Source organism: Schistocerca gregaria, chromosome 9, assembly GCF_023897955.1.
Source record: "Schistocerca gregaria isolate iqSchGreg1 chromosome 9, iqSchGreg1.2, whole genome shotgun sequence".
Classification (NCBI taxonomy): Eukaryota; Metazoa; Arthropoda; class Insecta; order Orthoptera; family Acrididae; genus Schistocerca; species Schistocerca gregaria.
In genome coordinates this window covers 172,986,345-173,014,219 of record NC_064928.1, presented here as the reverse complement: position 1 = coordinate 173,014,219, position 27,875 = coordinate 172,986,345, and the positions used below count along the sequence as shown (strand labels likewise).

The following is a 27,875-nucleotide window of genomic DNA, read 5'->3' as shown; positions in this document are numbered from 1 at the left end:
TCTGACACAGACGTCGAACGCATCCGTCATAGTTTCACAAGGAGTCCGAAGATATTCGTTCGCCGTGCGATTCGACAGCTCAACATGCCCCCCGATGTCCGTCTGGCGTGCACTGCGTCGACGTCACCCACCAAACCCTACAAAATTCTGCTACTGCAGGTTCTTCGTGAAGGTGACAAACAAGAACGTGTGGAATTCTGTAATTTTGTTCGTGGCATGTTGGAGGATGACAGTTTTCTTCCACGCTTAGTGTTTGGTGACTAGGCAACATTCCATTTAAATTAAAAGGTGAACCGTCATAATGGGAGAATATGGCGTACACAAGAACCACATGAATTTGTACAAAATGAGAGGGACTCTCCAAAATTTAATGTATTTTGCACTGTTTCACTGGAAAAGATGTGTGGTCCATTTTGTTTGCCGAGAACAGTGTTACAAGAAGCACATGTCTCAATACGCTTGAGAACTTTCTTTTCCCACACTTGGAGACTGATTCGAACGACTTGATTTACCAACGAGATGGGGCACCGCAACGCTGGCACCTGCAAGTGCGGGAATTTTTAAATTAAAGTATTACTGAATGATGGATCGGTCGCACTGTACCAAATGATTCAGCTTTACCTTACTGGCCTCCAAGGCCACCGGACCTAACTGTATGTGATTATTTGTTACGGTGGTTTATAAAAGACTGTTTATGTGCTTCCGTTACCAACAACAATAAATGAAGTGAGACATCGCATAACAGCAGCTGTGGAAGCTATAACTCAGTGTGGCAACAATTTGAATACCGCATTGACATATGCCGTGTATCTGAAGGGGGCATATTGAACACCTATGAAGAGGTATGAAAAAAAACTTTTTGAGGTTCACGTTCATCAAAAATAAAATTCATTGTTTCAGAAATATAGACGTACCAAATCAGATGATTCTTTTTGACACACTCTGTATTACCTGAAATGCGAAACCTCGTTCCCTAAGCATATTTTGATCTTATTTTATCTTACATTACATCGAAGGCCTCCGAAAGTATGGAACTTGTTTCATGATGAGTTTGAGGAAGAGATAGGGGACCTAGTGATAGAGTCCGTGTTGAACAGACCTTTAACAGACTTGCGATCCTTCGGAATTTCTTAAATAATTGTGCGAAGTATCAGACAATTCAAATGGTTCAAATGGCCCTAAGCACTATGAGACGTAACATCTGAGGTCATCAGTCCCCTAGCACTTGGAACTACTTAAACCTAACTAACCTAAACACATCACACACATCCATGCCCGAGGCAGGATTCGAACCTGCGACCGTAGCAGTCGAGCGGTTCCGGACTAAAGCGCCTAGAACCGCTCGACTACCGAATAAATATTTTTATCCTAGAATAAATGATGTTAGTTAAAGAGTTGGAGTCCTTCCAGATCATTTCCATGATCCTTTAATTCCCGATTCCACTTTCGTGGTACAAGATGTAAATTGATAAAAACGAAAAAAACTGCTTGGAGTCATTGTTCTAGCTGCCCGGAATTCCAGCTCTGGTGTTTTTCCACACATACTCTTTCGTTTGAGCTGTCTACAATAGCGTGGGCACATTCAAAAGCAACTTGCAAATTTATGACGGGAACAAAGGATGGAAATACGATTTGCATTTGGCCAACATCTCTTCAGCCACTGAGCATAAAAAAATCTGTGCGTGTACTACTCTGTAAATATTATTTTTAATAAGCCAGCCAAACTAGAAAAACAAATAAATAGCGATGAAGCCCAGAGTTTCCGATCTAAATCGTAAGCCTTCCTTGTGATACACTCCTTTAATTATGTATAGGAGTTTCTCAGCGTAATTTAGAGCCTTGCAATGTAACATGTAACTAATTGTATTAGTGGTTTAATTTACTGTGATTTTCTAAATGTTTATAATATTATTTACTGATATCTAAATTTTCTCGTCAGTTTTCTGTGAATTACATAGTGACGCTATTGATGGCAAAATAACATTAACTCACATGGTCAGATAATATCTGATGTATTTAAATTATATCTTTCCATCAACATTTGAGCGAGTATATAGTATGATGTGGCATACTTTATGCTATATGGAAACAAAAAATAATGAATGGAAATGGGAAACAGTGCACTTTTATTGGACATAACCATGGTAGTCAATTTTATTTACATTTACTGGCTGCTATAAATATTAAATAAATACATAAATAATGTAAATGATTATTATATACAAGCAATTATGAGACATAAATTACGTACAAGGATCATTTTAGAATATCTCTTTGGTGACAAGCGGTACGCATGCACTCCCATAATACTATCTCCTACAGCATAGTTGCATAATCTCTGACTTGAGCCAGGTACTTCAGTGTCACAATTACTGTAAAACACGTTTGACAGCTAGTGTGTTTTTTCGATTATACAACATCTTCATAGACATCATTGTCTTTCTTGTCTCGGAAACAGTGATACCTTTCACCACTGATAGGTAGAGGTAATATTCAGGAAATATAACGGTAAAATAATTTGTTTTTGCCTAACCTAATCACGTTTAAGTTTTTAGATCACCATTTTATACTGTGTCGAATGGTTATCTTGAAATAAATTTGCTGGACAGGAGGACGACGCGCTATCCAATCTACAGCAGTTAGATCTGAATGGCAATGTAGTGCCCTCACCGAGAAGGCATATCAATGATGTCCAAGGTAGAGGATAGGCGAGCAGTGTGAATCTCTGCCTCCTCAATGGTATCTCTTCAGCCACCACTGTCATGCGATCTACTACTTTATAAAATGGGAGGGAAGAATGGGGCAATTCTCTTACAGTTGTCCCAGAGGATAGCTGTACGGTTCGGAGGGGAAATACCAGAATAGCAGGAGGGCTATTGGTAACGGCTGCACTCCTGAAAGTGCTTGTAGCAAGAAGTTGCTGCAGAAACGAGAACATACATGGTAAGACTGTCATACTGCATCAAATGTTGTAGTAACTTGACGTTATGTAGTGATACGTGGGAAGATGTTGGGCTAGACATTTGATCACGTAATTATAATCTTAGGTCGACAGTTCAGTGAGGAACTGCCTCAAATGAGGAAGTGGAAAATATGATGGAGACTGATAAACAGCAGTACACCAGATATGTGCCAGTGGTATCCTAAGTGGATGAGCTCGCCGTACTTCCATGATGTACACCTGAAGATGACCAGATGACTCTGCATCCACGTATCGTGACAGAAGTTCAGGTCTCCCCAGAGTACTATGCCACAATTCGAAGGGGTCTGATAAAGTGCTGTGCTGTATGGAAGGATGGTGGACTGGACATGTAATCCTGTCGTCACGAGCGGAGACGTGTACGAATTGGAGGTGTGGCTGCCATTGCTGTACCGTGTTGGAACACAGTGAAGAGGAGGGTTACGCGTGTCTCACGCTTTCTTTTTGTCTTCTTTGTCGAGGGCGTTGGCCTTCTCGCCGAGGGACTTCCCCGCCTTGGCGTTCATCTTGGCGTACTTGTCGAGGGCCTCGGTGACGAAGGCGGCCGCCTGGGTGAGGCGGTCGTCCTCGAGGAAGGCCCTCACGGACTCGCGCACCTGCGCCCTGCCAAAGGGGAACCCCAGGAAGGTGAGCGTGCAGAGCGGCGTGAAGGTGCAGACGGCGACGGTGAAGCCGCCGCCCAGGAGCACCACCAGCGAGAAGCCCAGCAGCCACAGGCCGACCGTGCCGATCAGCTTGAGCCCGAACTTGGGCAGGAAGTGCAGGAAGACGGAGGTGAAGGCGCTCCAGGGCCCGGGCGGCAGCAGCGAGTGCAGCTGCTGCTCCACCGGCACCAGGAAGCCCTCGTAGCCGGTCTGGAAGGTGAAGCCGGGGTCGGCGGGCGCGTAGTGCGTGTAGGGCGCCCCGGGGTCCACCGAGGGCGGCGGCAGCGGCACGCCGGGGTACGGCACCGGCCCCTCGGCCACCGCCCCCAGAACGCCCACCCCCAAAACCAGCAGCCATAGCGACACTCGCCTCATCTGCAACACACACACACCACTTGCTGCAATGGTGCCTTCACAACACGGATTTCCCGGTTCGATTACCGGCGGGGTCAAGGATTTTCTCTGCCTCGTGATGGCTGGGTGTTGTGTGATGTCCTTATGTTAGTTAGGTTTAAGTAGTTCTAAGTTCTAGGGGACTGATGATCATAGATGTTAAGTCCCATAGTGCTCAGAGCCATTTGAACCATTTTTTAACCTTCACAACAAACACTCCAGTTAGATGGCTAAGGCGAGTCAGTGGCAGTCAGTCACAATACATCTACATCTACAGGCTGACAATTATTGGAAATAATATCATCAAAAATTATTTCGAGCAGTTAGTCCACCAACCCACGCGAATTGTAAATCGTTGCGAAAACACACTTGACCTCTTAGCCACAAACAATCCAGAGCTAATAGAGAGCATCATGACTGATACAGGGATTAATGATAACAAGGTCGTTGTACCTAGGCTCAATACCGTTTCTTCCAAATCCACCAGAAACAAACCCAAAATAATTTTATGTAAAAAAGCGGATAAAGTGTCACTAGAAGTTTTCCTAAGAGACAATCTCCATTCCTTCAGAACGAGATGTGGCTCAAATTCATAGCAGCAACAGCAATTGAGAGATTCATACCTCATAAATTGGTAAGAGATGGAACTGATCCCCCAGAGGTCCGAACGCTGTTGCTGAGGCAACGGAAAAAGCATGCAAAGTTCAGAAGAACGCGAAATCCTGAAGATTGGCTAAAATTTACAGACGCGCGAAATTTGGCACGGACTTCAATGCGAGATGCCTTTAATAGGTTCCACAACGAAACATTGTCTCGAAATCTGGTAGAAAATCCGAAGAAATTCTGGTCGTATGTAAAGTACACAAGCGGCAAGACGCACTCCGTACCTTCGCTGCGCAGTGCCGATGGTACAGTTACCGATGACTGTGCCGCTAAAGCGGAGTTATTGAACGCAGTTTTCCGAAATTCCTTCACCACGGAAGACGAATGGAATATTCTAGAATTTGAAACACGAACATCTGCTAGCATGAGTTTCTTAGAAGTAGACACCTTAGGGGTTGCGAAGCAACTCAAATCGCTTGACACGGACAAGTCTTCAGGTCCAGATTGTATACCTATTAGGTTCCTTTGAGATTACGCTGATACAATAGCTCCCTACTTAGCGATCATATACAACCGCTCGCTCACCGGTAGATTTGTACCTACAGATTGCAAAATTGCGCAGGTCGCACCAGTGTTTAAGAAGGGTAGTAGGAGTAATCCATCGAACTACAGACCTATATCATTGACGTCGGTTTGCAGTAGGGTTTTGGAGCATATACTGTATTCAAACATTATGAATCACCTCGAAGGGAACGATCTATTGGTACGTAATCAGCATGGTTTCAGAAAACATCGCTCTTGTGCAACGCAGCTACCTCTTTATTCGCACGAAGTAATGGCCGCTATCGACAGGGGATCTCAAGTTGATTCCGTATTTCTGGATTTCCGGAAAGCTTTTGACACCGTTCCTCACAAATGACTACTAATAAAGCTGCGGGCCTATAGGGTATCGTCTCAGTTGTACGACTGGATTCGTGATTTTCTGTCAGGAAGGTCGCAGTTCGTAGTAATAGACGGCAAATCATCGAATAAAACTGAAGTGATATCAGGTGTTCCCCAGGGAAGCGTCCCGGGACCTCTGCTGTTCCTGATCTTTATAAATGACCTGGGTGACAATCTGAGCAGTTATGTTAGGTTGTTCGCAGATGATGCTGTAATTTACAGTCTAGTAAGGTCATCCGAAGACCAGTATCAGTTGCAAAGCTATTTAAAAAAGATTGCTGTATGGTGTGGCAGGAGGCAGTTGACGCTAAATAACGAGGAATTCGATTACTCGATAAATGGTACAATTCGCAAGGCTGTAAATTCATCATAGTACCTGGGTGTTAAAATTACGAACAACATCAGTTTGAAAGACTACATAGGTAGTATTGTGGGGAAGGCGAGCCAAAGGTTGCGTTTCATGGGCAGGACACTTAGAAGATACACAAGTCCACTAAAGAGACAGCTTACACTACACTCGTTCGTCCTCTGTTAGAATATTGCTGCGCGGTGTGGGATCCTTACCAGGTTGGATTGACGGAGGACATCGAAAGAGTGCAAAGAAGGGCAACTCGTTTTGTATTATCACGTAATAGTAAAGAGAGTGTGTCACATATGATACGCAAGTTGGGATGGAAGTCATTAAAGCAAAGACGTTTTTCGTCGCGGCGAGATCTATTTACGAAATTTCAGTCACCAACTTTCTCTTCCGAATGCGAAAATATTTTGTTGAGCCCAACCTACAGAGGTAGGAATGATCAGCAAAATAAAATAAGAGTAATCAGAGCTCGAACAGAAAGGTTTAGGTGTTCGTTTTTCCCGCGCGCTGTTCGGGAGTGGAATGGTAGAGGGATAGTATGATTGTGGTTCGATGAGCCCTCTGCCAAGCACTTAAATGTGAATTGCAGAGCAATCATGTAAATGTAGATGTAGATAAGTTCTGAATGGTTTGTGTTAGAACGTTCAAACTGGTCAGTTGGACATGGGGTTTGTTGGGGATTAGTATGCGCTGTATGGTTTGGTTTAGCGAAGAAGCTAACTTTCAACATGGGTTCGTCAATATGCAAAATTGGCGCATTTTGGTGACTGAGAATCCGCATTTCGCAATAGAGGAGTTTCTTCACCCTCGATGGATGACTGTGTGGCGTGCATTGTCCGGTCACGGAATAATCGGTGCGATATTCCTCGATGGTAGGGTGGCTACCGAACGGTACGTGAAGGTTCTTGTGATGTCATCAGTCATACGATCACAACGCCGCCTGAGAGATCGATCCGCCACATGCGAGACTCCCAATACACGGAACAGAAGAACGGCTGTGTTAGCGAAATAGTACACAGCCAGTCTACATCTAGAGCCATACTCCACAAGCCACCTGACGGTGTGTGGCGGAGGGTACCCTGAGTACCTCTATCGGTTCTCCCTTCTATTCCAGTCTCGTATTGTTCGTGGAAAGAAGGATTGCCGGTATGCCTCGGTGTGGGCTCTAATCTCTGTGATTTTATTCTCATGGTTTCTTCGCTCCTAGGAGGGACCAATATACTGCTTGCTCCTCGGTGAAGCTATGTTGTCGAAACTTCAACAAAAGCCCGTACCGAGCTACTGAGCGTCTCTCCTGCAAAGTCTTCCACTGGAGTTTATCTATCATCTCCGTAACGCTTTCGCGATTACTAAATGATCCTGTAACGAAGCGCGCTGCTCTCCGTTGGATCTTCTCTATCTCTTCTATCAACCATATCTGGTAGGGATCCCACACTGCTGAGCAGTATTCAAGCAGTGGGCGAACAAACGCACTGTAACCTATTTCCTTTGTTTTCGTATTGCATTTCCTTAGGATTCTTCCAATGAATGTCAGTCTGGCATCTGCTTTACCGATAATCAACTTTATATGATCATTCCATTTTAAATCACTCCCAGATAATTAATGGAATTTACTGCTTCCAGTTGCTGACCTATTTTGTAGCTAAATGATAAGGGATCTATCTTTCTATGTATTCGCAGCACATTACACTTGTCTACATTGAGATTCAATTGCCATTCCGTGCACCATGCGACAATTCGCTGCAGATCCTCCTGCATTTCAGTACAATTTTCCATTGTTACAACCTCTCGATACACCACAGCATCATCTGTAAAAAGCCTCAGTGAACTTCCGATGCCATCCACCAGGTCATTTATGTATATTGTGAATAGCAACGGTCCTAAGACACTCCTCTGCGGTACACCTGAAATCACTCTTACTTCGGAAGACTTCTCTCCATTGAGAATGACATGCTGCGTTCTGTTATCTAGGAACTCTTCAATCCAACCACACAATTGGTCTGATAGTCCATATGCTCTTGCTTTGTTCATTAAACGAATGTGGGGAACTGTACCTAACGCCTTGCGGAAGTCAAGAAACACGGAATCTACCTGTGAACCCGTGTCTATGGCCCTCTGTGTCTCGTGGACCAATAGCGCGAGCTGGGTTTCACAGTACCTCGCAGTACTTATGCTCGCCGCTAGGCCACTCCATGTGCAGCAGGAGAGTAGTGCAGTTGTGCCTGTGTGCAGTTCGTACCCAGTTAGTCTTCAAATTCACCCGATTCGACATTCAAGATTACGAGAGATTAATTCGTCACTGCAAGCTTCGTGAGTTGTAAACTATGTCATTCTACAGACGCTTACCCTAGTGACGTCTCCTATAATTCTCAACCAACTGATCATGGACTACAGCAAAGTGAAGTAATAAATACTTTCTTATTTTGAACTCCCGCTAATTGTGTTTTCCTGTTGTAGCTACGAAACAGTGTTGGCGTAGTAGAACCCACGTTTCCACCTCCTTGGCTACCTCATATTTGGCACCTCATGTTGAAGACTCGATTATGATGGAAGATCGAGCGCCATCAGTTCTGGAAGATAATTTCATCCCCATTATCCAAAGTGACGCTGGTTTCGACAAGATGTGGTTCATGCAATACGGAGCTCGGCCCCGTCGAAGCAGGAGAGTGTCTGATGTCCTGTAGGAGCACTATGGGGACGCATTCTGGCTCTGGGGTGCCCAGGGGTCACTGGCATCAGCCTCCATTGGTCGCCGTACCCTCCGGATCTGAACACATGTGACTGTATTAAAGACAAGGTGTACAGCAATAGCCCCAAAAACATTTCTGAGCTGGTGCCCAGGGCTCACTGGCATCAGCCTCCATTGGTCGCCGTACCCTCCGGATCTGAACACATGTGACTGTATTAAAGACAAGGTGTACAGCAATAGCCCCAAAAACATTTCTGAGCTGGTGCCCAGGGGTCACTGGCATGAGCCTCCATTGGTCGCCGTACCCTCCGGATCTGAACACATGTGACTGTATTAAAGACAAGGTGTACAGCAATAGCCCCAAAAACATTTCTGAGCTGGTGCCCAGGGGTCACTGGCATCAGCCTCCATTGGTCGCCGTACCCTCCGGATCTGAACACATGTGACTGTATTAAAGACAAGGTGTACAGCAATAGCCCCAAAAACATTTCTGAGCTGGTGCTCAGGGGTCACTGGCATGAGCCTCCATTGGTCGCCGTACCCTCCGGATCTGAACACATGTGACTGTATTAAAGACGAGGTGTACATCAATAGCCCTAAAAACATTTCTGAGCTGGTGCCCAGGGGTCACTGGCATGTGCCTCCATTGGTCGCCGTACCCTCCGGATCTGAACACATGTGACTGTATTAAAGACAAGGTGTACAGCAATAGCCCCAAAAACATTTCTGAGCTGGTGCCCAGGGGTCACTGGCATCAGCCTCCATTGGTCGCCGTACCCTCCGGATCTGAACACATGTGACTGTATTAAAGACAAGGTGTACAGCAATAGCCCCAAAAACATTTCTGAGCTGGTGCCCAGGGGTCACTGGCATGAGCCTCCATTGGTCGCCGTACTCTCCGGATCTGAACACATGTGACTGTATTAAAGACAAGGTGTACAGCAATAGCCCTAAAAACATTTCTGAGCTGAAAAGAGCCATTCAGGAGGTCATGGACAGCATCGATGTTCCGACACTTCAGCGAGTCACGCAGAATTTCGCTATTCGTCTGCTCCACATCATCGCCAATGAAGGCACACATATCGAACATGTCATAATCTAAATCTGGATATCTGTAGTGACGTTTACATGTTGAATAAAGTGTGTGAACGCAGTAGTTTGTAACTAATTTATGTTTTTTTTCTTCATACACGCTCATGTTCATAAATTAAAGATAATGCTGATATATGGTGAAAAAACACTCTCGTGGGCGGTTTTCGGGTTTACATCACCTCGGTGTATGACCATGCGGTGCATTTGACCTGCGGCCGTCGCACGGTGGCGCTGGCAGCAGTCAACTTACGCAGAGGTGTGTTGGTGCATGTCAGAGTACGATGAAGCGAGCAAGTGTGCAGACGTTTTCAGACGTGGTAATGGTGACTGTGTGTTGAAAACGGCTCAAAGAACACATATTGATGACTTTATGAGGGGTAGAATACTAGTGCGACTGGAGGCTGGTCACAGCAGGTGCAGGCCCTCCGTGTGCCACAACGTATGATCTCAATATTATGACAACGATTCCAGCAGACAGGAAACGTGTCCAGGGGCTACAGTGCGGGACGTCCAGAGTTTACAACACGACAAGAAGACTGACACCTCACCATCGGTGCCCGCAGACGGCCACGGCGTACTTGCTGGGACATTACCGCATCCACTGGAACTGTTCTCTCCAGACACACAGTCTACAGACGACTGAACGGACACGGGTTATTCGCCCGCACACCTGCAAGGTGCATTCCACTGACCCCTGGTCACAGGAGAGCCCGTAAAGCCTGGTGTGAAGAACACAGTACATGGTCATTGGAACGGTGGTCCCAAGTTACGTTCACAGACGAGTCCAGGTATAGTCTGAACACTGATTCTCGACGGGTTTTCATCTGGCGTGAACTAGAAACCAGATACAAACTCCTTTATGTCCTTGAAAGAGATCTGTATGGATGTCGTGGTTTGATGGTGTGGGGTTGAATTATGATTGGTGCACGTACACCCCTTCATGTCTTTGACAGAGGAACTGTAACATGTCAGGTGTATCGGTACGTCCGTTTTTACGGGGACGCAGTGGGTCACACCTTCCTCCTCATGGATGATTACACACGGCCCCACCGACCTGCCATCGTGGGGGAGTACTTTGAAACAGAAGATAGCAGGTGAATGGAGTGGCCTACCTGTTCTTCAGAACCTAAACCCATCGAGCACGTCTTGGATGCTCTCGGTCGACCTATCGCTGCACGTCTTCAAACCTCTAAGACCCTTCAGGATCTCCGACAGGCATTGATGCAAGAATGGGAGGCTCTACCCGAGCAGATGCTCGAACACTTGATCCGGAGTATGCCAAGCCGTTGTGCGGCCTGTGTACGTGTCCATGGTGATCATATCCCATTTTGATAACGGGGTACAGTGGCATTTTGTAGCACTTGTGTTTCGGGACGGTTTTCTCAACGATTCACCAATACCGTGGACTTACAAATCTATGTCGTGTGTGTTCCCTATGTGTCTATGCTATTAGCGCCAGTTTTGTGTAGTGTCACGTTGTGTGGCACCACATTCTGCCATTATCCTTAATTTATGAGCATGAGTGTAGTTCAGTAATTGCCACCCTGTACGTACACACTCGGTAAGCCACAGATGGCGTGTGGCAGATGGCATCTGGCACCACTGCTAGTCATTTTCCATCATTTTCGACTCTAGCATGGAGCGGCGGAACAACGGCCTCCTATACACCGTCATTTCACCCCTAATCTCTCTCAGCTTATCTTCGTGGTCAGTTCGTGAAACGTACATTGGAAGGAGTGATCATTCTGTAGCCATCTTGCCGGCCGCGGTGGTCTTGCGGTTCTGGGCGCGCAGTCCAGAACCGTGCGACTGCTACGGTCGCAGGTTCGAATCCTGCCTCGGGCATGGATGTGTGTAATGTCCTTAGGTTAGTTAGGTTTAAGTAGTTCTAAGTTCTAGGGGACTGATGACCACAGCAGTTGAGTCCCATAGTGCTCAGAGCCATTTGAACCATTTTGTAGCCAGCTTCAAGTGCCCATTCTCTAAATTTTCTCAATAGTTTTCCTCGAAAACATCGGCGCCTTCTCTTCAGGAATTGTCATATGTTTTAACGAGGTATCCCTGCTAACATATCTGCCTGTTGATCGAACTTACGAGTAACCAGCCTGATTCTCAAATCTTTCGTTGTCTTCCCTTAATCTGGTTTGGATCCAAACACTCGAGCAGTACTCAAGAATGAATCGCACTAGTCTTCTGTAAGCCGTCTCCTTTACAGATGAACCACACTTTCCTAAAATTATTCCAATAAACCAAAGTTCTTCACCTATTCAAAATTTTAGATAATACTCTATGAGTTTTCGGGCGGACATAGGCTTTTAGACGAACAATTTACTTCCCATTTTTATACGATTTCCTAATAAACATTCAAACAGGCATACCCTATATATTTTTTAAAAAGCCATGTATAGGTTTTCTGTTATAGCCAATTGCGAGGAAAGAAAATTGCTGTGGTGTGAAAACATGTGGTTTCACTTTCTCGTAGCCAGCTGCAACTAAGAAAGCAGAGCACGTAAACCATTACACAATTTCTCTCTGTCATACACATTCTCTCTCATCACACATATTTTCAAACAAAATTGTTTTTTGTTTTTCCTCACTGTCGGTTTTACAGAAAACACGAAAGTTATATTTATGGTTTATCCGCCAATTAGAATACTACTGCGAAATGTGAATCATCCTAAACTTTGCAGACCTACCCATGCACAGATTAAAACTATGCAAACCGGAAGCTGAAGAGGACTCTCTCATACCCTGTATACTAATGACGCCAACCGCTTTATTAATTCTTTTCATCCGATTTCAGCACCCGGCCAAGGTTTCGTTTGCATTAACAGTGTACAAAGCCAATATAAGGCAGAGGAGTAAGAGTACCAAAGGGGGTGGTATGGTTCAAATGGCTCTGAGCATAATGGGACTCATCGGTCGCCTAGGACTTAAAACTACTTAAACCTAACTAACCTAAGGACATCACACACATCCATGCCCGAGGCAGGATTCGTACCTGAGACCGTAACGGTCGCGCGGTTCCAGGCTGTAACGCCTAGAACCGCTCGTCCACACCGGCCGGCTGGGGTGGTATGGCCACAGAGAAGGGGGAAGAGAAGATGAACACAGAAGGACTGAGAGAGATTATACATAGAGAGAGGGGGAGGAGGAGGAGATGAACAAAAAGGGGGGAGTAGTGAATGGACAGAGAGAAAGTGGGGGGGTGGGGGGAGGATTTTAGACTGTATATCACATTGCCATACATATTCAGCAACTGCGAAGCATTGGTGGCTTCGCTAGTTTATATATGTGGATAATAAGAGCGGTTCTATCACATTTCTCTGGGGAACTTATGACGATACCCTTGTCTCTGATCGACACTCCCAGTTGAAGTCAACGTACAGAGTTCTACTACATAAGAAGCCTTCGAGCCACTTACATACTAGTATCTGGGAACCTATTCCGCCTTCTCGTACGTTGATTAGGAGACTGCAGTGGGACATCGTGTGAAGTACTTTTCCGGAAATCTAGGGATATGGACTCTGCCTGTGGGCCTTCAGCCATGGGTCGCAGGACATCCTGTGAGAAAAGCGTAAGCTGAGCTTTGCACAGTGCTGATTTGTGGACAGAAGATTTTCGGCCTCAAGAATGTATGCAACAATTCCAAGCAGTTCGGTCTCACTCACCTTCAGGAGGATGAGTATTTGGATGAATGTAACTCAATAGGTGCGTATCCAATTCTGCGTGGCTAAGGAAACATGATGCCTGGCTACGTCACAATACAACACCAGGCATAGAGGAAGAGAAATATATTCCAAGGTCCACCTGTTACACAAAACACTGTTGCTTCATGTCACCCAAACATGTTTCAGCACGTCCGTGCCATTATCAGTTGGTTTTATTACTAAAATCTGCGAAATGTGAACATATTTTGAGTGACAACTGATCTACGAAAGTTATACCTAAAGAACGGGTTTTGCTTGTTTTTGCCATTCTCAGGATTTTACATTATAAGCTTATGTTGTGATATGGGGCCCGTGATACATCTAGATACGACTCTGACGGGTGACACGTACGTAAGCATCCTGTCTGATAACCTGCATCCATTCGTGTCCATTGTGCATTCCGACTGACCTGGGCAATTTCAGCAGGACAATGCGACACCTCACACACCCAGAATTGCTAGAGAGTGGCTCGAGGAACACTCTTCTGAGTTTAAACACTTCCGCTGGCTACAAAACTCCCCAGATATGAACATTACTGAGCATACATGTGATGCCTTGCAACGTGCTGTTCAGAAGAGACCTCCACCCCCTAGGACTCTTACGGATTTATGGACAGCCCTGCAGGACCTATTGTGTCAATTCCTTCCAGCACTAGTTCAGACATTAATCGAGTCCATGCCACGTCGCGCTGCGGCACTTCTGCCTGCTTGCGGGTGCCCTACACAATATTTAGGCAGGTGTACCAGCAAGTTACAATATGCGTGCAGCTAAAACTCAAAACCGAGTCCCGGTACGATCAAGGGATGTATGTGGTGTGGTAGCCCTCTATCCCCCCCCGTCCATGAAGAACATTTCGGTTTTAACACGATGGCAACGCTTTTGACGATATAATGGCTGGGAAGTTTCACCCTCCAGAAATTTCTAGAACGTTTCAGAACATTCGATTGGATTCGAGAACATTCTGCAGCATTCTAGAGCGTTCCACAACTTTCCAGAATCTTCCGCAATGTTGCACAATGTTCTAGAATGTTCTGGAATAGTCTGGAACATTCGGAAAGATTGCGGAATGTTCAGAAACATCTCGGAACATCCCAGATCGTTGTCGAACATTGCAAAACACTCTCAAATGCGTAGGGTCTCCTATGCTGGCGGTGCGGGTTGAAACCCGGCGTATGTACTTAGTTTCCATATTTGTCGTACACAATATCATTAAATAGGACAAGTCATTCAAAACTATGAAAAATAATCGTTTTTCCATAGTAATTTCACGAATAAATCAGTCGCAACGGCACACTTTCTTCAAACGTGTATTGCGTTTGTTACAGAGTAGATTACGTAGTCGTCTTTCTTACTATGGTTTTTATTGTTTGCTGTGCTGCAACAGAACTCGGAATGCTGTATGTCCCAGAACCAGGCGTAGAGCACCACGCACACTTAATGAAAGCTGCTGTCTTCCAGGCACACGGATTTTTTTTCAGTAGTGATACCGCAAAACGCTGTTTTAAACTGAAAAAGATTGTTCTTTCTTCGATCAAATTCGATGTGAACCACAATTATTTCATCATTCCTGTGAAAGCATGTGCACTGAATTCCTGCAGCATTAAAGAATAGAATTTAATGAAACCTTCCCGATTTCTCTTTTTCAGTTTCTTTCTTGAAAATTTAAACCTGCCTACAAAAATTAATATCGAGGCATTCACAAAGTGAAGTACATTTGGTCGTGACAATTTTTTACTGTTCAGGTTCCTGCTTGTCTTCCGTCTACAAAGATCTGATCGTAAACTGTCTGATTAGTCAGCACTCGATACTAATCAACAATGAATATTTCTATTGCCCCCACCTGCGGAGAGATAACAAGTTTTAGAAACCCTTCGAGCAGTAGTATCATAAACTTCCCTTATTTCTTGCAGGTCACAATCACATTTTTTAATTCACGAGTCGAGTCGTCAACTCTTTTTTGAGCAATCAGCCCAAATTTTTCCTGATGGTTCTTCCGTACATAACAGAACGTAATGGAATATCTTTCCTGCTGCAATTATGATTGCTGTGAAGGTATGACTAATCTTGTTCAAATCTGTTTTAGTACTTCGCTCCGGTACGTATCTGTTGTACGGCGGTTGGTACTGGCAACCGGTTTGATCGGTGTTAATTACATAATCGACGTCCAAATCAGGGACGAGTACTTTTGTCTGCATCTAGAATCCTTCCGCAGCTTCTAATACTTCGTCCATCGTTTGAACTCTTTGCAGTTGTCCAAATACACTCCGGGAAATTGAAATAAGAACACCGTGAATTCATTGTCCCAGGAAGGGGAAACTTTATTGACACATTCCTGGGGTCAGATACATCACATGATCACACTGACAGAACCACAGGCACATAGACACAGGCAACAGAGCATGCACAATGTCGGCACTAGTACAGTGTATATCCACCTATCGCAGCAATGCAGGCTGCTATTCTCCCATGGAGACGATCGTAGAGATGCTGGATGTAGTCCTGTGGAACGGCTTGCCATGCCATTTCCACCTGGCGCCTAAGCTGCACCAGCGTTCGTGCTGGACGTGCAGACCGCGTGAGACGACGCTTCATCCAGTCCCAAACATGCTCAATGGGGGACAGATCCGGAGATCTTGCTGGCCAGGGTAGTTAACTTACACCTTCTAGAGCACGTTGGGTGGCACGGGATACATGCGGACGTGCATTGTCCTGTTGGAACAGCAAGTTCCCTTGCCGGTCTAGGAATGGTAGAACGATGGGTTCGATGACGATTTGGATGTACCGTGCACTATTCAGTGTCCCCTCGACGATCACCAGAGGTGTACGGCCAGTGTAGGAGATCGCTCCCCACACCATGATGCCGGGTGTTGGCCCTGCGTGCCTCGGTCGTATGCAGTCCTGATTGTGGCGCTCACCTGCACGGCGCCAAACACGCATACGACCATCATTGGCACCAAGGCAGAAGCGACTCTCATCGCTGAAGACGACACGTCTCCATTCGTCCCTCCATTCACGCCTGTCGGGACACTACTGGAGGCGGGCTGCATGATGTTGGGGCGTGAGCGGAAGGCGGCCTAACGGTGTGCGGGACCGTAGCCCAGCTTCATGGAGACGGTTGCGAATGGTCCTCGCCGATACCCGAGGAGCAACAGTGTCCCTGATTTTTTGGGAAGTGGCGGTGCGGTCCCCTACGGCACTGGGTAGGATCCTACGGCCTTGGCGTGCATCCGTGCGTCGCTGCGGTCCGGTCCCAGGTCGACGGTCACGTGCACCTTCCGCCTACCACTGGCGACAACATCGATGTACTGTGGAGACCTCACGCCCCACGTGTTGAGCAATTCGGCGGTAGGTCCACCGGGCCTCCCGCATGCCCACTATACGCCCTCGCTCAAAGTCCGTCAACTGCACATACGGTTCACGTCCACGCTGTCGCGGCATGCTACCAGTGTTAAAGACTGCGATGGAGCTCCGTATGCCACGGCAAACTGGCTGACACTGACGGCGGCGGTGCACAAATGCTGCGCAGCTAGCGCCATTCGACGGCCAACACCGCGGTTCGTGGTGTGTCCGCTGTGCCGTGCGTGTGATCATTGCTTGTACAGCCCTCTCGCAGTGTCCGGAGCAAGTATTGTGGGTCTGACACACCGGTGTCAATGTGTTCTTTTTTCTATTTCCAGGAGTGTATTTGGAATTTTAACTACGAGCAAGAAGTGGAATACACCTTTAAAGAAAGGAAACTCTATACATTGATCTGTTAATGAAAGTACTGGGACGAAAATTATTTTTGATCAATTTTCGGTGACATATACTATTTAATGATACTATAAACTACGAAATTTTAAAAGAAGGATGTGGGCGGGTATTGACCCGCTTACCACCTGCATCTAGTCATAAACCTTAGTCCCTGCAGTACGTTCGCCTGCTCGAAACAGTTTTGAGGTTATGGATACAAGTACGTATAAAATTTCAACATCCATTATCTCGGAAATCAGCGGCCGTCGCATGAAAAGCCGCTGGCCACGTACTGAGTCTCGTACCGATTCCCGTATGGAGGATATAGTGATAAAAATACCTGGGGTTGTGAAGCAGCTGAATGGGTTGAAAATAAATAAATCTCTAGTTCCTGATAGGATTCCAATTCGGTTTTACAGAGAGAACTCTACTGCATTGGATCCTTACGTAGCTTGCATTTATCGCGAATCTCTTGCCTAGCGTAAAGTACCAAGCGAATGAAAAAAAAGCGCAGGTGACGCCTGTATATAAGAAGGGTAGAAGTGCGGATCCTCAAAATTACAGACCAATATCCTTAACATCGGTTTGTTGCAGGATTCTCGAACATATTGTCAGTTCGAATAAAATGAATTTCCTTGATACAGAGAAGTTGCTCTCCATGCATCAGCACGGCTTTAGAAAGCATCGCTCCTGCGAAACGCAACTCGCCCTTTTTTCGCATACCTTGCGATCCATGGATGAAGGGTATCAGACGGATGCCATATTTCTTGGCTTCCGGAAAGCGTTTGACTCGGTGCCCCACTGCAGACTCCTAACTAAGGTACGAGCATATGGGATTGGTTCCCAAATATGTAAGTGGCTCGAAGACTTCTTTAAGTGCCCCAGGGAAGTGTGGTAGGTCAGCTGTTGTTTTCTATGTACAAGAATGATCTTTTGGATAGGGTGGATAGCAATGTGCAGCTGTTTTCTGATGATGCTGTGGTGTACGGGAAGGTGTCGTCGTCGAGTGACAGTAGGAGGATGAGAGATGACTTGGACATGATTTGTGATTGGTGTAAAGAATGGCAGCTAACTCTAAATATAGATAAATGCAAATTAATGCAGATGAATAGGAAAAAGAATCCCGTGATGTTTGAATACTCCATTAGTACTGTAGCGCTTGACACGTCGATTAAATATTTGGGCGTAACGTTGGAGAGCGATATGAAGTGGGACAAGCACGTAATGGCAGTTGAGAGGAAGGCGGACAGTCGTCTTTAGTTCATTGGTAGAATTTTGGGAAGATGTGGTTCGTCTATAAAGGAGACCGCTTATAAAACACTAATACGACCTATTCTCGAGTACTGCTCGAGCGTTTGGGATCCCTATCAGGTCGGATTCAGGGAGGACATAGAAGCAATTCAGAGGCGGGCTGCTAGATTTGTTACTGGTAGGTTTGATTATCACACGATTGTTACGGAAATGCTTCAGGAACTCGAGTGGGAGTCTCTAGAGGAAAGGAGGCGTTCTTTTCGTGAATCGCTACTGAGGAAATTTAGAGAACCAGCATTTGAAGCTGACTGCAGTTCAATTTTACCGCCGCCAACTTATATATCGCGGAAAGACCACAAAGATAAGTTAAGAGAGATTAGGGCTCGTACAGAGGCATACAGGCAGTCATTTTTCCCTCGTTCTCTTTGGGAGTGGAACAGGGTGAGAAAATGCTAGTTGTGGTGCGAGGTACCCTCAGCCACGCACCGTATGGTGGATTGCGGAGTATGTATGTAGATGTAGACGTACTGATAACGTGTCCCTCTGCAACAGACATAAGGCTCATTAAAATCCGCGATTAAAAGGTCTGATGACACCTTGTCACTATGGTCTCAAATCCCAGTTCAAAAGCGTTGCCATTTAATCTCAGACAGATGTTTTCAACACATAGGTTTTCACAACATGACTGTCTTCTAAATGATAATGTTCGACCTGTTGCTTACAAGAGCGTGCGTACCTAATACTTTCCAAAATGCAGCGCATAAAATGGGATTTTCCTGTGCTCATACCTCGGGTTCTATACGCGACCAGTTTCGCATTGGAGACATCACGGTGTCGAGTGTAGACTCCTGATGAAAGCCAGCCCACGTGTACTAGTAACAAGGACACCACAGTAAATGCGCCTAAAAAGTCAGGTACTCTTTTGGCAGTGGTGGAGCCTGAGTATGATGGTAGTGTACCGACCAAACTACTCGTATGATAGAATAAAGACATTCTGAAGATGCCAGCTGTGGTGGTATTTTTTCTCCTGTATACCATCAGCTCAAATCCCTCGTAATCGTGCAATAAGATGAACATCCATAAATTAACTTTTAATGGTTTTGTAACTGCAGCACCAAGCCGGTGGCATAACAGCCCAGTCAATAAAGACAAGAAACGTCAGATATGGAAAATGACTCGCGTGTACAGTGGTAGAAGAGAATGCCGTGAACAGCCTGAGCGCTGACAGTGACTGTGGGGCTGGAGGTGCGTTTGAAGGTCACTTTTGTGCATTTTCTATTTTTTTTCCGTAATCCGATAATCACTGCCTTTAGCGAAAACGTGTGCTGTTACTAAAGTAAACTACAGTAAATTTCCAACTAAAATGGTTATATTATTTTTTCATTAGGACCAATGGTTTGCGCGGGGAGAGCAAGAGGAACTGAAAATCTCGTGCGACTCGCGTGCGCTGTAGCTTCAGTAGTTTGTTGTAGACCAGTTCGAGGGTGTTCCCCGCCCTCACGGACCACAAGTGTTCTCTATCAATTTCTCCTTCTCCACTTCCTCTACACCACAGTGGCTCGTTTTTACACTTATATTCTGCATCCCGTATAACCAATTGAGAGACGCGCTCCTACACTGAAGAGCCAAAGAAACTGGTACACCTGCCTAATATCGTGTAGGACCCTAACGAACACCCAGAAGTGCCGCAACACGACATGGTATGACTAATGTCTGAAGTAGTGCTGACACCATGAATGCTGCAAGGCTGACCATAAATACGTAAGAGTACGAGGGGGTGGAGACCTCTTCTGAACAGCATCCCAAATTTGCTCAATGATGTACATGTCTGGGGAGTTTGGTGGCCAGAGGAAGCATTTAAACACAGAAGAGCGTTCCCAGAGCCACTCTGTAGCAGTTCTGGATGTGTGGGGTGTCGCATTGTCCTGCTGGAATTGCCCAGGTCAGTCGGAATGCACAATGGATATGAACGGACGCAGGTGATCCAACAGGATGCTTACGTACGTGTCACCTGTCGGAGTCTTATATTGACGTATCAGGGGTCAGACAATAAGAAACTCAGCCTTCAGTTGCAAGGTAAAATTTTTAGTTTACTTAGGTTTCGATGCCAATAATGGCATCTTCTTCAAAACAAAAATTAAATTATTTTGAGGGCCAAAAGTTGGCCATGTCACAGAATAAAACTAATACAGAATAGAGACGCATAATCATAAGATTATATCTGTCAATACTAAACACATTAAGAAAAACGTAGACGGAGAACGCAGAGCCAGGAATAAGGGTCACACGGAAGCAACACAATCTACGACCAGCTTAGAGGCAGAAGTGATGGCACTTTCTGCAGGACAATGCTCAAGTACGTACAGTGCAAGCTGTTACTGATTTGTTTGACTGATGGGGCTACTGAGTGCTATAGAACCTACTGTGCCCCCTGACTTAAGCCCTTGTGAGTTCAATTCGAATTCTAAACTGAAGGAAACACTTTACACCATTCACTTCAGAACTTCTACAAATTCGCCGCTCGAACTGTCAAGACAACTGGCACTGTTAAGAGTATCCTACGACTTCCACATCGTTGGCGAAGGTTTATACACAACGCTGGTGACTACTTTGAAGGTCAGTGAAACTTTGAAACACGTATTTATTTTGTACGAGCTGCAAATAAATAGTTGCCACTATTAAAGTTGCAACCCTCGTATATACCTGGGCAATGGCGGGTCCTCAGCTAGTATAATAAGACCAAAACGGTTCCGACACAGAAAAAAAAATGGAAACATTTACAGGAACATTGATTGAAACAAAGTGCAAAACAAAATTCTGCAGAAGAATTTAGAAACGATTTGAAAATAAAACAGGTGGAAGGGAGATGAAGGCCTGTCTCCATGACTCTCCATCTGCGTTTTGGAAAGGTTAATAGCGGAATGTAATCTTAGTCAAGAAAAAGGAACACAAGAAATCAGTCTGGCTGTGAAAACGCAAACCTCAAGCTCAACTGTCTATCCTTTGCAGATGGTTAAGCAATATTTTCCGAAAAGATCGATACAGGAGAAAATCAGTCTGTTGAAAGAGACAGTGGAAAAGACTGGATTGCAAATTTCTCTCGAGAAACACAGTTCGTTACGAACATTACAAATTATTCAGAATTCCTAGGCACAGGATACTGTAGATTCAATAAACTGAATAAATTTAAGCACTTATGGGGAATAATACAGCAAAACGGTTTGCATAAAGTAGATAACAAGAACAGAGCTCAGTAAAATGCAATTGGCTTATCAATTAACGAATGACGTTTACAATAAATCACTCAATAGAAAAAAAAATCAGCACTACAACACTATTATAAAGCAGAAATGAAGAAATCCACAGCCAAACTGACAGACTATCTGATGCTCTTAGGAAAAGGCGAATTTCGTTTATTGTCTCTTGTTTCGAATGAACCCGGAAATTCTGTCTAAAAAAAAAGTATGCGACCATTCCAAAAAAATACCAGAATAAAATCAGTTGGTTCAGGGAAGTTGAAAAAGGACAAAGGAGAAATTAACTTTATATAGGTAGATATTCTAGGTAGGCCAACATTTCGAAACAAGATTAGGAAGGTTGGGGGTTTTTCAGGAAAGGGCCAGAAAGCGCATCAAAGTGTGGAGAGTTGAAAGAAGAACAGGTCACAGAAAAGAATGCAGAAATACTGGAAAAACTGAAAATCAGGAAAGAAAACATCATGAAGTTACTTACTTCACTTGATACGTAGAACACCGAAATAGAAGAAAGAAGAAGCACAAGGACCAAAAATACACATCTTTCAACGCCATGACTTATTACTCGATCTCCCTGTTTTTAAAATAATTGTGCTATCTCAATAACCAAGTTTTACTGCGGACCCGATAATGTTGCACAGTTATTGATTCCTCAAAGTCCTGATGTGGAATTTAAACGAAGTGGTCAAAGCAAAGTGGAACAGAAAGTAAGCACAACCGACTGAAGCCACTTTTTCATGTTCAACGCAACTTTTGCGATGAAACTGTTAAATATCAAACTAATTGCATTATCAAACGATGATACTGGTATGTCAGTGCCATTTGCTAAGCATATTGTAACATGTACTGCGGCGCAGAAAGTTGGTCGTACAACTCATAGTGAAATCTGATGATAAAATGAGGATGAGTGTAATTTTACTTGTGGTTTTTTTACATTGTGTGCCACAAAATCAACGATAGTTCCTATGTAGATCTTTTCGTGACTAAAGAAGTACGCAGCAAGCGGTTGGCAATACTATGTTGCCTTCTGGGGCAATATCTTAGCTGTAAAATCCTTGTTTGAATAACATTCATCTACCAGAGTACAAACCTTAGGGCATGATCACGAATCACACGGCAGTAGACCCCCCCCCCTCCCCAAGACAATAGCAGCTAGCAAACAATAACCGCCTTTCGCAAGCGAATGGTTACATATTTTTAGTGACCGATTTGCACTCTAAGCACACTTTCTGTGGTTCTGAGCGTTCGAATTCACGAACTTTCTTTGTTACCATATATGCCAGTTAACATAAAGTATCTCCTATAAACTGCGCTGTCGATCTTCACTAGACTCTGTACAGAACGTCCTCATGGGACCACAAAAAGTTGTTGAAGTGAGTGTTTATGTACAGACAACCAGTGTCGTGTAAGCGAGTGTCTTCCAATCCAGGCTTTACGCAGCATTAGCTTAAAGGCATGTTTTTGGCATCAAATACACCCAACAAAAATGACACAGTATGAAAGAATTATCAGAATGGAACGGAATAAGTAGATGTGATTTACGTGTACAGACAAATACGTGATTACAATGTCAGAAAAATTTAATGATTCATTCGAGAAAAAGAGCTTCACAAATTGAGCAAGTCAATAATGAGATGATCTATCTCTAGTCCACATGGATTGGCACTGACTAACTGGATGTCCTCCTAATGGATATCGTGCAAAGTTCTGCCCAAGTAGCGCGTTAGATCTTCAAAAGCCTGAGCTATCTGGAGGATCCTACCCATAATGTTCCAGACGGTCTCAGTTGCGGGAAGATGCGACGATGTTGCTGGCGAAGGTGGGGTTTGGCGGACCAGAAGACAAGCAGGAAAAACTCTCGCCGTATGCGGCAGGCACTGCGTGGCTGGTACGAAAGCCCAGACATCTTGCAATGGAGGGCAATAAAACGGGGAGTAGATTATCGTCGACTTTCCGCATTATGGGTGGGGACTCCAATCAGCTTGGGAGTCTTACTGTCCAATTTCGTACGATGTGCCTCAGGGAGACATGTCACATCTAATCCAATCAATGCTCAAGCCGAATAACTGCTTGCATAAGGGCCGGAGCTACACCAACGTGTAACTGACATGCTCAATTTGTGAGGCTGTTTCTCTTGAATAAATCATCAAATTTTTCAGAAACTGTAATCATATGCTGGTCTGCATATGAATGTCACATGTACTGATTTCCGCCTCATTCGGATAATTCCTTTATTGTGCGTCTTTTTATTTGTCTTAGAGTGCACATAATTGTTTCAGTTACAGCATCCATCACATACATATGAATCTTGTATGTAAAACGTAGGACCTGACTTGCTGAGGTGAGGAAGACAAAGCGACCTGTATTCTTTATTACTTATATTAGTAAATGGCTAAGTCAGTGCAAGGTTTACACTTCAGCTCATTATTTCACTAAACTAAATTAAAACATAATTTCAAACCTTTTCTAACCTTTTTCTCGCTCACATGCTGAAACCCAAACATTTAACACATTAACTTAGTTGTGAAGCAATCAGAGGTTTGAAGGTGTTTTATACTTCGGAGCTCCATTCTTTAAAGGGCGAGGGGGTTAATGGTAAATTTGAACTGTCTTGAACGCAGCGCAACGCAGTAAACTACAACTACACCGTATGGGACTTATTTTATGAGCTGTCATCATCAGACCAGCCTTTAAATGCTGACAAATTGCGCTTAGTAACGATTCTGTTGGTTGGTCGGTTAATTTGGGGGAGCGGACAAAACAGTAAGGACATCGATCCCATCGGATTAGGGAAGGATGGGGATCGAAGTGGGCCGTGCTCTTTCGAAGGAACCATCCCGGCATTCGCCTGAAGCGATTCAGGGAAATCACGGAAAACCTAAATCAGGATGGCCGGACGCGGGTTTGAATCGTCGTCTTGCAGTGAGCTAACCACTGCGCCACCTCGCTCGGTGTCGAGTCTATGGCGGTTAGTAGTATACTATTATAGTGCAAGCATGGTTTGAGAATGATTGCTGGTCAACTGAAATCGATTATCTTACAATTGTTATTACCTGTACATTGTGTTGTGATTAAGACCATTAAAATTTGTAATAAAGTATATTGTTTTACATGTGTGCTGGAGATAAGGAAGGGTACCTGAGAATTCGCTAAATGCGAAGATCATTCCTGTGTACAAAAATGACCAGAGTGGACGTGAAAATTATAGGGACAGTGCCTAAAAAATACACCACAGAATAATAAGTATCAATGAGAAGGGCATACAACACAATGTGGTCAGCGTAGAACAGACGGTATTTGACAGCTTTAATTGTGCTCTGGGAAATCTTTATGAGAAGAGGTTTACCAGATAATCTAGTAAAAGCAGTGGAATTTCCAGTATGCTAGAGTAATTGCAGAGCAGCAACTTGTGTTAATCAATACAACTGAAAAACAGCCAAGGTGGCAAATTTCACTTTTATTTACTTGATGATTAGTTTCGGATCGGGACCCATTTCCAATCGTCCAGATAGTCAAAACGGTATTTGCCAAAATATAAGGACCATGTCAAGTTAATAAACATATATGTATAACAAAGTGCAAATGAACAGTTACAAAGCGTACTAGTCATCAAGTAAACGGAAGTGGAATTTCCAACTTCAGCTATTTTTTCCGTTTTACTGGAAACACTACTGTGTTTATTGAAAGATGTAAGCGACTAACAGCATCACTAAAACCTAATGAGGGAATTGGACGTTGCTATCTCTCCCTAAAACTTTTTAATATGAATTTAGGCGAAGTCATACTAAGATGGAAACATTTTTTATGTATGGTTTAACGCTCACGCCGCAGTACAGATAAAGTAGTATCTTATGCGAACACGATGCTGTTATTGTACAACATACAAAAGATAATTTACAAAAGAGGCATACATCTTAAATTATATATCAGAAGAATATGGACTAACAACTTCTCCAAATAAATCAAAAGTATTAGCTTTTCTGGGGAAAAAAACATGATAAGATGCAAAATTGAGATAGCTGCGAAAGTACTGGAGTAGTTATCCACGTTTAATTACCTTGGATGTGAAATAGCCTCAAGAATGGAGCGCGAAATAGATATAAAAGTTTGCGGATTTAAACATGTATGTAGAAGGATTCACAGAAATCTGAAATGTAACACCACAAAGGAAACCATGACGAAGCTTTATAAATAAACGGTGGTCCCGGTAGTATAGTATGGAACTGAGCTGTGGGAACTTACAAAGAAGGACAGAAGCAAAATTACGTTAGCTGAGATGAAATTTTTCAGGACAATTCAATGGCTGCACACAGGCGAAAAATTACGAAGCACAGAATACGGCAAGAGCTAGGGGTTTTCGACTCGGAAAGGAAAATTAAAAGGTATGAATTCAGCTGTTGTAACTATTTGGAAAGGAATCTGCCTAGACTATGCCTGAAGTACAAGCCCTCAGGACAGAGAACCTCCCGACGTCCAACGGCGATATGGTTTTCGGAACAGGTATTGCAGTCCACCTCTTGAAGTGAAGGTGATGACGGCGATGATGATAATAATATGCATTTTTCATCAGTCACCAAGCACACAAGTCGACAGTCCATTGCAGTGTTCAGCACACTGTTTGGCCAAAATCGTATCATAAACTTACTGCTGAATCAGCTGGCGTCTGTCAATTTTCGCGCTTGGTGACTGATGAGAAATGTGTAAGATAATAGATGCACTATATCTGACAGGTAATACGACTGAAAATAAATACGTATTTGACGCCAAGGTACCTTCCTTTAACTCGACATTGTTAATCTTTTGTACGACACTCGCTTTCTGTTGATAAATATTTATTAGATTCCTTTCTTTCAGTTGCTGTCCCTGCTGGAACTTTACAGGATATAAGGTCCGCCCGTTGCGCAAACACTGTTTTTACATTTAAACGCAAAAACGTTTCAGCTTCTTTATGTGCCATCGTCGATGGTTTCTCTTTGTTCAGTTCTGTAAATTGTAAAGAACTTTAACTGATAATTATTCTAACGAAACTTAGACCAAAAAACCGTTTTTGCCTGTAGCTGCCATTACCAAAATTCATTAACATTATTGTGTTATATAGGACCCCCTACACATTATTGGATATTGATAACTTGTCATTTGCCAAAAAAAAAAAAAAAAAAAAAAAAAAAAAAAAAAAAAAGTTGTGAGACGTTGGGGAATTATCAGGTCACTTTCTCTCTAAGCCTAATTCTGCTGTGTGGAAATATTTCGCGACTTTGTTTTGCCACTATTTACAGTTTGTTTTCGAAAATCGCGTCTCGCCTCAACTCTCATCTGTTGTTGAGAAGCACTCTCCAACACTACACAGATGCGAAGAGAGATGAGAAACGAATTTTGAAAACAAACTGTCAGTAACGGCAAAATATAGTAGCGAAATATTGTCACACAGCAAGACTATGTTTACAGAGAAAGTAATATGTCAACTCGCAAATCAAATAACTTTATGTAACTGCAGATGACAAGATAGAAAATCCAATAATGTACAGAGGTTCCTAAACAGCCAGATAATGCAGAAACATTATTATAGCAGACTAAAACTCGTTTTAGGCCCGCTGTCAGAGTAACTATCACTTTAAACATGTTTATTGTTTACAGAACTGAATAAATAGCCGCTGACAATGGCGCAAAAATGTCCTGAAACATTTTTGGATTTGTATGAAAAACCAGCCTGTCCACAAACAAGGCGACTACGAGAAAAATGGTTCAAATGGCTCTGAGTACTATGGGACTAAACAGCAGAGGTCATCAGTACCCTAGAACTTAGAACTACTTAAACCTAACTAACCTGAGGACATGACACACGTCCATGCCCGAGGCAGCATTCGAACATTCGTTCGTAGCGGTTACGCGGTTTCAGACTGAAGCGCCTAGAACCGCACGGCCACTCCAGCCGGCGACTACAAGAACTGCAAAACCAACTGATGAGTAACTGTAGCAACTGCTGAGTGAAAAAGAAATTTGTATTACCGTAGCAGATGTGCGGAACACTGATCGTCAGATTCCGCAGAGCAGTACAGATTTAGCGCGCAGCGCCAAATGGTGGCAGCACACACAGTGTAGTAGAGATCACTCACCGTGTAATGACTAGTGCAGTGTGTCCTCGCCGGTGTGTCAGCTGATGTCCCAGCGCCGTCTGGCTGTGGTATTCGCTCACCCGCCGGCAATGTGGGCATCTATATATATACACT

The 27,875-nt window shown here is 44.2% G+C and overlaps 1 protein-coding gene across 1 annotated transcript; it reads right to left on the bottom strand.

The window, feature by feature from the left end:
• Window positions 1–2,099: 2,099 nt before the first annotated feature.
• On the bottom strand, window positions 2,100–27,875 carry LOC126291918 (uncharacterized). Its single transcript, XM_049985652.1, has 2 exons — window positions 27,762–27,875; window positions 2,100–3,999 (listed from the first exon to the last, which is right to left on the bottom strand). The coding sequence occupies exons 1-2, from the start codon at window positions 27,858–27,860 to the stop codon at window positions 3,412–3,414; spliced, it is 687 nt and encodes a 228-aa protein (XP_049841609.1). The 5' UTR covers window positions 27,861–27,875; the 3' UTR covers window positions 2,100–3,411.